The following is a 14,238-nucleotide window of genomic DNA, read 5'->3' as shown; positions in this document are numbered from 1 at the left end:
GCTCTAAAACAACATCTGCTTATTTCTTTCACGAGCCCCCTGCAACTCACTTTCTTCATCGGTGAATAGAAGCTCTGGGTGAGCTAGCGTAGCATCTGTTTTGGCCATGGTGCAGATATTTTTTGGAGCTCACTACTATTACTAGTGCATGCCCATGCTACAGTATTGTTTGGCGTCTCTGTGTTTCTGGTATAACTACACATAGACAAAAGTAAAAACGCACTTGGTTGCCAGCTAACATGACGGCATCTTAAGATATTACGCATAATTCAACTTTTGCCAGTATAAATTTGTGTTGTTGTAAAATTGAAATAATAAAATGCTTTTATAAGGTGATATCGGAGCATAACTGCTAAAATGGGTCGCTTTAGTCTATTGATAGGTGGTTGCTAGGCAACATGATGACAATAATATTTGGTATAAAAAGGAACCTTCAGGGGCCTAAGATGTATCTATGTGCCAAGTGTGGTTGCTCAACTCCTGATCATCTCGGGAAAAATGGGTCATGTTAGCACATTGCTACACGGTTGTGTCGTGGTCCCTGGGATTTGGAGCCTTGTTTTCAATTTTTCGATTAGTTCTTCATTGTTAGTGGTTTTGTGATTTATGTTCAACTTTTGTTCCCTCTGAAATTTAGCACTATGATTTATTTAGTGTATATGGTGTTATTTATTATTTCCTTTCCAGTGGTCTGTTTGCATTTTACTTATTATTTGATGTTCATTATTTTAGGTTTTCCTTGGGCTGGGCTTCTGTATAGGTGTAGGGTGTGTGTAGGGTTATAATTTTTTGTGGTTTAATTACTAGCTCTGTTCTTTGAGTCTTCTGTTCTTAGTTTGGTTACATTCAGGTTATCCTTTAGTAAGTTCCTGTATTATGGATTAGCATTAAATGCTCATTTTGCTTCCCATGCTTTGCATTTGGGTCGACAACAAACAGCTTTCACAGCCGAGTTATGATGGGTTGCCATTCAACATGAAGATGTCATAATATCTCATGTAAATAAGAACATTCCCAAGATGTCCCTGTATGCCAAGTTTGGCTTATTTAACTCCTGATTGGTTTGGCAAAATTGGTTAATTTTAGCTCACTGCTAGTTGGTTGCTAGGCACATGATCTCATCATAAAGTCTAACATAGATAAGAACCTTTGGGGGCTTAGGATGTGCCTGTGTGCCATGTTTGGCTTATTTAACTCCTGATTGGTTTGGCAAAATTGGTTAATTTTAGCTCACTGCTAGTTGGTTGCTAGGCAACATGATCTCATCATAAAGTCTGACATAGATAGGAACCTATGTGCCTAGTTTGATTGCTCAACTCCTTATCATATAAGACGAGCTGACAGCCAAGAAAACACGCAAGATTAACATCCTAATACTGCATTTTCTTTGAGGATTATGCATACCTGTTGCAGCCCCAGACTCATTAGTTTTAGCTGTTAAATGATGGCTTCAGTGTATAACTTGGTAAAAGACAAAAACATCATGACTAAATAAAGCTGCCACTGTGGAATAAAAATGGGAATACACAGGGAAGGATCCAGCACACTGGGAGCAAGGCAGCATGCATGCACATGAGCGCACACACAGACACTCACACAATCATAAGCACACAGAGATAAACAGGTTGCGTGAAGGTGATACTGTACCTTGATTTATTTCGGGGTAGGAGATGGTGGTGGTGATGATGGTGGTGGTGGTGGTGGCTGTGGTGGATTTAGGGGTAGTGGTGGGAGCATCTGGATGAGGGGACAAATACATGACAAACAAAAGCGGGGAAACAAATAAGTATAAAAGCCATGAAGATAAAATAAAGTCACTGTGAACACTACTGATAGTATCTCGGGCCAGCAGCTCTTTGTGTGCCACCGTGTGTGGGTGATTTAAAGGTCTGCGGCAGACTTTCTGATAAATTAGCTGGATCGCAGTGCATTAAATATGTTGACACAATGATGATACTTCAACAGATCATCTCGTCCCACCCGAATGAGATGATCAAAGATCTTGTTGGGAACTCTTCTCTTTTATGTCTATTCACAGGCATTACACCATGACATGAAAGATAGCAAGCACATGTTTGTTAGAAGTGATTAAATGTCTAATGAGTAACAAGTGCTGGGGTTGTACTTATGCTGTCATTGTTATGCAGTGAGGAGTTTTGACAAATAAATATGCCTGTGCATTCTTAATTTCTCAGAGGAGAAGAGCACAAAGTTGCTGATGATACTAGCCCAAAACAAAAAAAAGCAAAAGATTGATGCAGAAATTCAAACGATAAATGACACGGCACAAAAACAGAAGGAGGGGATTAACAACACACACATATAAAACAAATGAAAGGCATCAAGCAGGGCCGTTGAGAACACAGATTTTGACCACAGACCATTTTTCCTCCCACAGCTTTTTCCCTTTTACTTCATTAGCTGGGTTAGACTCCCCACACTGACAATGACCAGGGGGAGATATCAAAGTGACATTTTCCCTGTTGGAGTGGCAGGGCTGCACTGATATGAAGCCACTGGGATTGCTGCTTGGTTAGAGACCTCCCATGCCGCTCTGATTGCCTAGCAATGGGCTGAAAAACCTGTTGGGGTTATTAAAAGGTGCTTAAAAAACAAGTAATTTGTGGCTGTTGATAAGAAGGGAGGCTGGTCTACACTTTAATGAAGTATTGGGTTATAAGAATGATTGGAAAGAAATGTTTATGGACAGAGGAGGAAGGAGAGGAAAGTTAAGCAGACAAAGGTGAAGGAGACAGAAGAAGGGTCGGCTTAACAGTTGCACAGACTGTATAGTGCTTTTTTTTACCTTTAATTGATAGCACATGTATGCTGCTATAATTATATTTACTGAAATGAATTTTCATAAACTATTTTTAAAAAGTAAGCTTGTGTTTATCTTTGGCAAACTTCTGCGCTTGATATGTTCCTACATAGAGATCCTACTGCAACTGAAACCTGTGCAAAACAAGTACACTTTCTTACTCTTTATTAGTTTACTTTTAATTTGCTCTAAATAATAGCACACCGTTGCAACTGGTAACTGGGACAGAGTTGTGTACTAGATACATGACAGGAAACTGAATACTGAAAAATAGACTGACCAGTTTTTTTAAAATTCTTGTCAAAGCTACTGACGATAATACACCAACATACAGAACTGTGCAAAAGTCTCGAGCCAACATTTGTTTTTTTATATTTTGAAGAATGGAAGAAAGCTTGAAGGCACAAGCAGAGTTTGTGCAAGTCGAACCACTTTGAGAGTTAATATTTGCTATGACTGCCTTTATTCTTCAACACAGCCTCAAGTCTCTTAGGGAAACTTTGTCATTTCTTTCAATAGTCTTTAGGAATAGTTCTCTGGGCTTCTAGAGGGACATTCAAAGCTCTTCATTGGATGTTGGCTCCCTTTTGCTCTGTTCTCTGTGCAGATGATCCTAAACTGTTTCAGTCATTTTTGGGGACCACATAGTGTCCCATCGACTGCTTACTGTCCCATTGTTTTGTTTTTTAACCAGGAATTCATTAACTGCATTGGCTAGTGTTTTGGATCATTGCCATGCCAATCAGATGCTTTGAAGATGATGCTACATGGATACATTGATTTAACAAAAAAAAAATCAATTTAGAACATAAGACCTGTTGCCACTGACTTTCAGTCCAGTTTTTGTGAAATTTGGCATACCTCAGCCTTTTCTCTCCAGTTCCCTTCCTTAATAATGGCTTCTTAACAGCCAACCTTCCATTGAGACCACTTCTAATGAGGCTTCGGTGAACAGCTGACAGATCAACTGAAGGACAAGCTCCATCTCTCAGGTCTTCACAGATTTTTCTTTCTTTTTCTTAAGTGTTTTAGGTCTGATATGTCTTCGCTATGACAATATGAGAAATCTTCTGCCACTAAGTCTTTGCAAATCATCTTGCTGGGGCACAAATATTATTTTATGCCCTTCAAACTGTGGTATCATTGCCATTTTTCATAGATTAAACGAAGCCAATGGAACCAGCTCATGTTTTTACAGGCTGCAAGTAACAAAGTGTCTAAATTGGTTCTTTGCTAAATTATCTGTTATATGTAGACTAAAAACTCGCTCATTCCTTGAGTTTGGTGCCTGTTTTAATACTTGCATGAGTCAGAGGGCAGCGCAAAGCAAAAGACCTCCAGAAATCTGTGCTTAAGATCCCTTTAAAAATGACAAAAACGTGTGGCCCCATTAATGCAAAATATAAACAAATGAGGTGCAGCTCAAGACTTTTGCACTCTAATGTATATGTTGTGTACAGATAACACAAAGAAGCAGAAGAGGTCCTTTTCCATACACAGAATGTAATAATTAGTCCATTTATTGAGTTTTCTGTATTTTTATGGAAATAGTTTCAAAAAAATGTTTACTTGTATTAGTATTTTAAAAAGCCACATACAGTAGGAAAAAAAAGGTACACTGTATTAAGTTGCATTAGGGTAACTTTCCAGCTGAGTAAATCACATTTGCAGAACTGAATGTTCAAAGTCTAATGTTTGATCTCATATATTTTTTACTATGAAATGAGCCTGAATTAAAAAGCTTAGATTCCAAAGATACATTAAAATGATAATAAACATTACCCTGCTGTTTCTGATGCCTTCCGTAAGGGTACAGAGGTTGTTTATTATATAAAAGGAATCCTCCCTGAGGGCAGAAGCTGTTCGTAGCAAGTTCATAAAAATCACAGTTGTTGGTTTCAAAAGTATCTGTTTTATGCACTCAATTAAAAGTGAATCAAGCATTTCAAATACAAAGCAGCCCCTCAGAACTCTTCCTGAAGCAAAATTGACAATTCAAATTGAGGCCTCCAGGTAATCGGGATTAGTATTGGAACTCTATTGATGTGCGTTAGAGTTTTAATCTATCCACAGTTCTGTTATTTAAAGACAACCTTGATAATACAAAAGACTGTACAGACCAATGAGCAGACAAAGGGAGAGAGAGAAATTATCCATTGGGAAGTTGGCTGGCATGCAAAGCTTGAACTGATGAGTTTCACACATGCTTGAGAGCCAACAAACTCCAGCTCGGAGGTGGTGCTGTCTAATTGGTTTTATCCCATCATGAACTGTGAGGGTCCAGCAGATGTTTGGGATCATCAGTGTCAACAACTCACTCAAGATTCAAAGGAACACTGGCGAGACTGTCTGAACGTACACTACATCTCTCGTTATTGGTGGCTAGCTGGTGCAATGTATCAAAGAATGCTGGAGCTCATTGACTTTCAAATGTGACAGGCTGAATGTGTTTTTCCTCCCGCTGAGTCACCGGGCCTTGTTTACTGATGAGGCTTATGAATCAGTTTCTGGTTTGAACGAAAGGAGCAGGACTGCAGGAAGCCCTGAGACACAGCCTGACAGGAATCATTCCTGCTAAAGCCAGTGAGTTAAAGAACTCTGTGTGAGCACCAGATGAGACAGGAGCCCTATATTTGCACAATAACATCACCAACCAATAAGAAATTGGGGGAAAGAAATAGCTGCAGCAACGACTGATTGATAGTAGACAGCAAAGCTATTTAAATTTGCAATGGTTTTAATAAAACAACAGTACTGTTTTTTACATAATGACAATGGTTTGATTTATGTACCACCATTCATATAGACTTATTGTATTTAACACTGGAGTATTTGTAATTCCTAACCTTTTTTTTTGCAGATGAGCTTAACTATCCTTTTACTGACATCACACGCTATGTTCCAGATTACTTAATTAATAATTAAAATGTATTAAACTAATCTTTGCCAAGTAAATGAACTGTTTCCTATATAGCATTTTTCTACTCTACCTCAACTCTAAGCACTTTATACAACATGCCTTACTCACCCATTTATACAAGTGCTTTTTACTTTAATATACTTAAGCACTTTGTAGCTAACATTCACACTCATCAGAGAGAAACTAGGTGTTTGGATCTTGCACAATGATATATGCCAAGCAAACTAGAGCAGCCAGGGATCGAACCACCAACCTTCCAATTAGTAGAGCCCTGTCCTACCTCCTGAGCTACAGCCAGAAGGTACAGGTAAGCACCCTGGCTGTGGTAAATCACTGGCTAGTTTATAGCATACCGCACTGCTGTCTATTTATTTCCATTTATCTGGGTCTGGGTCCCAGGGACAGCAGTCTAAATCCCCCTTTTCCTTTCCTCCTGTAGCTCATCTGTGGGAACACCAATTTGTTCCCAAGATAGACATCAAATTGTAATCTCTCCAGCTCGTCCTGGGTCCTGCTTTTAGGCGTCGTCCTGGTAGGAAATGCCTGAAGCATCTCACCCTACGAGGCACATGAGTCAAATGGCCGAACTACCTGAGCTGGTTCCTTTAGATGTGGAGGAGTAGAAGTTCTACTCCGTCTCCTCAGAGGAACCTCATTTTCACCACTTGCATCGGTGATCTCATTCTTTCGGTTACTACTCAGAGCTTTTGGCCATAGGTGAGAGCGGGAATGTAGATCAACAGGTAAAACGTTAATATTTTCCAAACTAAATTCAGAAATTTCTAGCCTAATTCTAGCAGCTAAACAAGATTGTAGATGGGGCCTCGTATGATGCTGTCTCTAATTACTTGCGTTCTGTTTTTCCAAAACACTGCATAAATGCATCACTGATTTGTTGTTTTCTTAGGTAATCCAGTTAGAGTCCTTTCCTTTTTTTCGTCTGTTCTTTGAAGCCCTCTTCAGGAACTGTTCTTGATTCAACTGTTAACCCTTTAAGACCTACCATAGAACCAAGTCCGCCAGAGCTTATATTATACTTTTACATGGTGTGGTGCCATTTTTGGGAGCATTTCAAGTTGCTATACATCAATACAACAATTATAGCCCAGATTTTAATAATATGTATTCATTAAGTGCATAGTAATTACATCAATTGCAAAAAAGTGCAATAAACTACAAAAAATTGAAAATCATTTTTGCTTTTTTAACATATATTTCTAGTTAGAGAAATTTAAGAGGCTTATCCCTCAAAACTGTAAATACAAAAAAGTTGCACAAAATAGTTTCCTACCACAGGAAATTTATTTTGAGTGTCTTCAAAGTTTTATTTTTGAAATACACCAATTTTTATATACTGCAGGAAAAACGAAAATAAATATTATACTGCAAATTTGCAAAAAAGCAGCATGTGCATCAAAATAAACTATTTCCAGCAGTGCAATATGAGTCCTAAGCATCCCAGAAACGACACAGAAAGTCATAAAGTCAAACATAACTTTTAAAAGCACCAGTATAGGCCCTGAGGCCCTGATGGTAAAAAAAACTACATTTCCGCGAAAATGACGTCACTTCCGGCTTCGGGCAGGTAATGGCGGACATGCAAAAGTTCGCGCTGACGTCTATTCCAACGTAGGAAGTGTTATGAACAGCTGATCGGATCGGCAAAGCGTGTTTCTGGAATATTATGTTTTTGTTGCTGCAAGTGCTTTTTATGCAGTTTTTGCAAAGCTATATGTGGAAGGAAACTGTGACTTAGGACAAGCTGATGGCATAAGATGTAAGTACAACTCCTCCGGTTTCATATGCAAAAAAAATTATTGCGCTAGCTTACGTGGTTGCAGAGCGGGATTTAAAAATAGTTATGCAAAACAGAGCGTGCCCGCTCCGACCGGCTCTAAAGGGTTAAATTGTCTTTTTTTCAGATTCCAAAGTTGTAAATGTGTATAAAAATTCTTTGAACTGTAAAGTTTGATTTCTATTTCCACTGAGAAATTACAAAATATATAAAAAGTAACTAAAATAGCAACAACACAATTCTTGAAGGATGTTGTTGAGTCCAGTATACAACCTATTCAGAATTGAGGTTCTTTCATTCAGAGACAAAAAGTGAAAAAGCTGCTCTCTAATTTGAGAATATGAACAAACACGCACAAATATACTTTGATATTCATTAATGTAATGGGCACCTGACAGGACCTGACAGCCATTTCCATGTGAAATTGTGTATAATTGTAACTTAAGAGTGAAAGCCACTGTGACACAATCCATCTTGCCTGTGGTGATACATTTTAAAGAAACATCTAAAATATTGCCTCTCATATATCTTGTTACGTCTTAATAACAGACAGAAGGGATTTAAAACATAAAGTCCATACAAATTTGTTTTGGAAGTGATGAATTACTTTTCCTCCTCAGAACATTTTACATCTGCAATTTCACTTCCACTCAAGTGCAATTTAAGCAACTAAGAGCACAGGCAGCTTGAACGGGGTGTTTTGGGACACTCTTCAAGGCGTGTTGGATCCGACTCTAAGAGATAACAGTGATTTGTGGGGAAAAACTGCCATGCAATTTGAAGGAGAAGAAGTGTAAAGCAAGTAGAAGGATGACTGAGAGCAACAGGGTCACTAAACATGCTGCTAGTGTGCAATAAAATCCAGTGCTGGTGTAGGAGCAGAGAAGAAGAGAACTCAGTTATTGGGTAAGCGGCAGCCTGTAAACAACTTAAAACCCCTCGGCGTTGGGTCTCACTCGACTGTGAAAGGAAAACCCTGATGGTTGTGTTTTCTTACCCTGTGAAGTATGAGAGGCAGTGAGAGTTGGAGCAATACAGACTGCTTTCTTCACTGTTAACATTGTTAGTGTCAGCCAGTCTCATGGTGCTCTCCATCACTTAGGGTCACAATATTTAGGACTCAAATGCATTAGAGGAGATGCCGGCTATATGGCTGTATTTGTTTTGGCTGCCGAGCACAGGGAGTAATGATGGTGGAGGTCCAATGAAGACTTTACATAGCTGCAAGTTACAGAGCTATATTGTGTGTGCTTTAAGGCCCGAGGTTGACAGAGTGGCAGAGAATTTTCATTTTATGGAAGTCATTTAAAATTGATGGTTTTTCACGATATCTCCTTTTGCATTGCTGAAGCAATAACACTGGTAATTGGTTACATTTGTTTCTATTTTTTGGCTTAGTATTACTGCCTTCATCTTTATTACCCTGCATATATATGCGGGATCTCGTGATATACTGGACTTGAATGAAATAGCCTGGAGGCAACATATGGTAGCTAGCAATTAGCATGTATTTACTTATTTTATGGAACTCTTTAATCTGCCCAGTTAACACAAGTGTGCTTTCACACATGTTAACCAGGTCATTTGGTCTATGCCAAGGAATAACAAGACATATTGTCGCTTCTTCATTCAGGAGCTATACTGAGATCCCAAGGAGGAGGCTGGGGACTAAACAGCAGCCCATACTGCTCTTTTCTGCCTCACAGACACATATTGTGTAACATTATAAAGGTATAACTAACTGTATGCATTATTGACCAAGTGCTGTGCCTAAAATCAAGAACTGACTCATTTGTGTGGCATTGCCACATGAAACCGTTTTTTTTGGGGGGGGGGTTTTTTTGGTGAAGCTGTTGATAAGAGGTCTTTTAAACAGCTAGTGCCAATATCTTTTTGTTATTCCAGGCAAAGCTGAATGACAGTTGGAAAAACATGCTGAAGTGTTGCTACTCTGCTCTGCTTTACTTTTAAAATCCCAGCAGAAATAAGGTTAAATTAAATTCGGTATTTTTGCTTCTGTTAATTTGTCAGGGAAAATCGAATCTTTAGTCAGTAAGGTTGGATGAAATTCACACTCACTGGCCAGTTTTTTAGTTACACCTGTTTAACTGCTCATTAACAGAAATATTTAATTAACAAATATCTAAGTGCTGAAGCTCAAACTGAGCATCAGAATGTGGATAAAAAAGTGATCTAAGTGATTTTGAAACTTGCATGTTTGTTGGTGGCATAGATGAAAAAAAACATGCCTGGTCTAATTCTGTGACATTTGGATGGCAGAGTCAGAATTCGGTCTGAACAAACATGAAAACATGCATTCATCCCCTTGTAGGTACTGCTGGTGGTGTAACGGTGTGTGGGATATTTTCTTGGCACACTGTGGACCTCTTAGCACCAGCTGAACATCATTTAAATTCCACAGTCTACCTGAGTATTGTTGCTCACCATGTCCATCCTTTTATGACCACTGTGCACCCATTTTCCGATTGCTGCTTCCAGCAGGATAAAGGACTTTATCACAAACCTCAAATCTCAGATTGGTTTCTTGAACCTGACAAGTGAATGTACTCACATTTCAATCCAATAGAGCAGCTTTGGGATGTGACGGAATGGGAGATTTGCATGATGGATTTGCAGCCAACAAATCTGCAGCAACAGTGTGATACCATGATATTGATATCGAGAAAAATCTCTGAGGAATGTTTCCGGCACCTTGTTGGATCTTTGCCATGAAGAAATAAGATAGTCCTGAAGGCAAAAAGGGCTGGAATGCTGTACTAGCAAGTTGTACCTAATAAAGTGCCCAGTGAGTGCAAGTTGGAAGTGTATTGTAACAATAAGAACATTCTGACATTAGGCTGACAGAACTTCACAAATCACTCAGGTACACAGAATATTAAATCATTTATACAACGTGAGAATATATATTTACATATTTTACCAAAATTTCCTGGGATGTTGTTTGAAAAGCACAGAAGAGCAAGAGACAAACTTGACCAGAAACATTTTTGGTGAGAAGCCTTTTTTCGGCTTTTAATTTTCACTATACGCTTATAATATCCTGTTATACTGTAAATTACAGCCATAACAATTAACAGTCTGTTAATGATTTTTAAAGTAATCTAGATTTTGAATTGCTATAAAAATAATTTCTAACTATAAAATTTAATCATTGGTCTATTTTTCTGTACCATCTCAAATGAATCTTGCAATGCGTCTGGCAGCAAGCAGTGGAATGCTGTGTGGAATTCTATTTTTCACGTAGTCACGATCCATGTATTTAGTTTAACTGACAGCTCTCGCAGTGTGACTGGCAGCTATCGCACCAACCCAAAACAAACCAAAATGAAATGGGCATATGCATCAGAGCTCATTTTTATCTAAATGGAACACAAACACGAGAACAAAGCTGAGGTCAGTGTGACTCACTCAAGCAGTTTATTGCCTATAGGGGTCATGTTTTTGTGCAGAGCCATGCCCCTCTTAAAGCTACTGCTGACGTAAAAGGTTGACTGCAGAGATGCTTTCATGGTGCTGATAGTGCTGGAGCAGCAGGTGGCATGCTTGTGTGTGTGTGTGTGTGTGTGTGTGTGTGTGTGTGTGTGTGTGTGTGTGTGTGTGTGTGTGTGTGTGTGTGTGCATATGTGTGTTGGAAGGAGCTCTGAAACATAATGTGAGAATCAGCTTCTGACAGCTCTACCACAACATCCTGTCTTCCCATTAGCACGGCGAATGTTTGGCACAATTGGCTGCTGAATTACTGTAGACATTAGGAGTGTGGGACCCACGGACACATCAAAGTCATCAAAAGACTAGCTCTAAAAGGATGGAGGTCTTCTGTGGTTTTAATGGCGGATTTCTTTTTTTGTGTGCAAGGCTTTTAGTTGCCCACATGTTGCACCATGATTATCTTTGTGTTTCTCTCACCAGGGGGAGTGTGGGTGGATAAGAGAGGCCGACTTGCAGCCCTCACCATGGGATTTTGTTGGTTAGGACTAGTGAGAGAGAGGCACAAAATGCCAGCAATAAATACCACAAAATTTATACTGAATGCAAAGTTGTGATTTATGAATTTTGCTACTTAGGGACAACATGGGTTTAAGGTACACTTTTACTGCTACTGATGCTTTTATCTGTGTTGTAACTGAGTACAAACACATCTGCATGCACAGACAGGCACTTTTAGGGTTAGTGCGCATGTTACAAAGTAGCAATGTTACATTGTTACAAAATAACACTATTACTGTGGTCACATTGCATTGTACAATGACTGTACTAAACATGTAGCTGGAATTTGACCTATATTTACAATGTTTCTTTCAAAGTACTGTACAGTACTAAATTCAGTAATCACATTACAGCTTCAGCTACATTGTTACATTTGTTACAAAGGTTTTACAGCTCTGTGCAAAATATAATTATTAAAAAAGACCATTATGATAAACACATCAGCATGACTTTATTTAAAAAATGGTTTTGTTTGAATACGTGTAGTTGAAAAAAAAAATTCAGCATCATATTTTCCTACAGGATAGAGTATTTAGTCCTTTAGCTGTTTAGTATAATGCCTGTGGAGAGAGATTGTCAGTGTGGACTGCCTCTCTGGCAGGAGGCTTCAGATGTGATTTAAACCTCCTCTCCAACATGAACAAATTACTCAGGTTCAATTGCAGTTGTTACCAGTTACTGTGCCCTAGTGGCTCAGTAAATGTGGAAAAGTTTTTTCAGTCAAAAATTTTGTTCATGTTTATAAATGTTACAAATTTGGAGAAAGCTCCACATCTATAGTTAGGTAGCAGTGATTTCATACTATCCTTGGATAAAAAGGAGAAAAAAATAGTTCAGGAAAAGACACAGCTAACATAATAACTAATAAATATAATACAGCAGGTGGCAGTGAGCCATTTCCTGGTCTGCAATGGTACCTCTCTTGTTTTAGTGTACTCATCATTAGCACAGCAGCTCGCTCTGCTGTAAATAACATCTTTTCAGCTGGTGTCCATCAGGCACTGAACTTGTATTTCACACCCCACATAAAAAATAAACCCCAAGCGTTGCCACTCTGCTAATTCCATCTCACAATAGCAGCCAAATTATTTCTCTGCATGCTCAGGGTCTACCAAAAGGGATAGTGAAGTAATTTTGGTCAGGGAAAATGAGCGCATTAGAGTATAATGCCTTGCTCGGGTATTAAATGCTATTGGTATCAACAATACAAAAACATGTTGAGAATATGTTTATGAGAATGACAGAAATGCATACAGAAAAAGAAGGGACCAACATGGAAGCGACATAAATGAGTAAAACTGGTCCAAGTAGGCTGAAGCTGGTGTGGTATAACTCCAGGTGTGTGGACAGGAGCTCCGGTGCTTAACGGAATGCACACCCCTCATCCAGTGATCCCAGCTGGGGGATGAAAAGATAGCATGTAGCCGTGTACACTTTGCATCATATCCATACATCCATCCATTTTCTTCCGCTTACCCAGGTCCGAGCCAGGGGGACAGCAGCCTAAGCAGAGAAGCCCAGACCTCCCTCTGCCTGGCCACCTCCTCAACCTTGTCCGGGGGAACACCAGGCCAGCTGAGAGATTTAATTTGTCCTGGGTGTGCCCCGGGGCCTCCTCTCGGTGAGACATGCCCAGAACACCTCACACAGGAGGTCACTCAGGGATGGCCGAACTCTTCACTCCATCTCTAAGGGTGAAGCCAGCCACCCTTCGGAGAAACCTGATTTCCGCCGCTTGTATTCACAATTTTGTTCTTTCGCACACTACCCAAAGCTTGTGACCACAGGTAAGGGTAGGGATGTAGATCAACCAGTAAATCGAGAACTGTGCTTTTACATTCAGCTCTCTCTTGACCACAATGGATTGGTACAGTATTCACCTCACTGTGGCAACAGCAATCCATTTGTCAATCTCTGGAGTGGGCACTCCATCCTTTTCTGGCTGAGGACCATGGCCTCAGACTTGGAGGTGCTGAGCCAAGCCTTTCACCCATTGGCTATGCCTAGAAATTCTGTCCATAAAAATAATGAATTGGTGACAGGGAGCAGCCCTGTTGGAGTCCAACACCCACTGGGAATTAGTCCGACTTATTGCTGGCTATGCGGACCAAGCTCTTGCAGCGGTTATATAATCAGCAATGGGTAGCAATGGGTGTCTGGCCCATTGCTACAAGGCTGATGAGTCTGATCCCCCTATAGTTGGAGCACACCCTCTGGTCCCACTTCTTAAAGATGGGAACCACCCCGGTTTGCTAATCCAGAGGTACCTCCCCTGATCTCCGTGCAACATTGTAGAGGCATGTCAACCGAGACAACCCCACAACCCCAGAGCCTTGAAGAACTCAGGGTGAAACTCATCATTTTTGTAATATATATTTATGGAAATGTAACTTGTATGTAATATATAATATATATGTCTTGTAATATATCTATACTAAAGCACTTCTGGATGGATGCAAACTCCATTTCGTTGCCTTGTACTTGTGACATGTGCAATGACAATAAAGTTGAATTCTATTCTAATTCTATTCTATTCTATCAGCCCCAGGGGATCTGCCACCAAGGAGTTGTTAAACTGCCTCAGTGACCTCCTTCAATCTCCCTTGGAATGCTGTCAAAGTTCTGCCGGATGTGGGAGTTGAAGATCTTGTGGACAGGGACCTCTGGCAAGTGGTGATCAGTTGACAGCTCAGC

The 14,238-nt window shown here is 39.7% G+C and overlaps 1 protein-coding gene across 1 annotated transcript in view; it reads right to left on the bottom strand.

Moving 5' to 3' along the window:
* The window catches only part of cadm1a (cell adhesion molecule 1a), a 485,577-nt gene that overhangs the window by 52,198 nt on the left and 419,141 nt on the right, over positions 1-14,238 (bottom strand). Inside the window, exon 9 of the mRNA XM_085364061.1 lies at positions 1,648-1,737. Within this exon, the coding sequence (XP_085220187.1) occupies positions 1,648-1,737 (90 nt within the window). The remainder of the gene's footprint in view (positions 1-1,647; positions 1,738-14,238) is intronic.

The sequence above is a fragment of the Diplotaxodon limnothrissa genome, linkage group LG10 (genome assembly GCF_057381915.1).
Source record: "Diplotaxodon limnothrissa isolate DT_005_m linkage group LG10, D_limnothrissa_male_GT1.1, whole genome shotgun sequence".
In the NCBI taxonomy this organism is placed as follows: Eukaryota; Metazoa; Chordata; class Actinopteri; order Cichliformes; family Cichlidae; genus Diplotaxodon; species Diplotaxodon limnothrissa.
The sequence above is the reverse complement of the archived record's forward strand: the minus strand, read 5'-3'. Positions and strand labels throughout refer to the sequence as shown.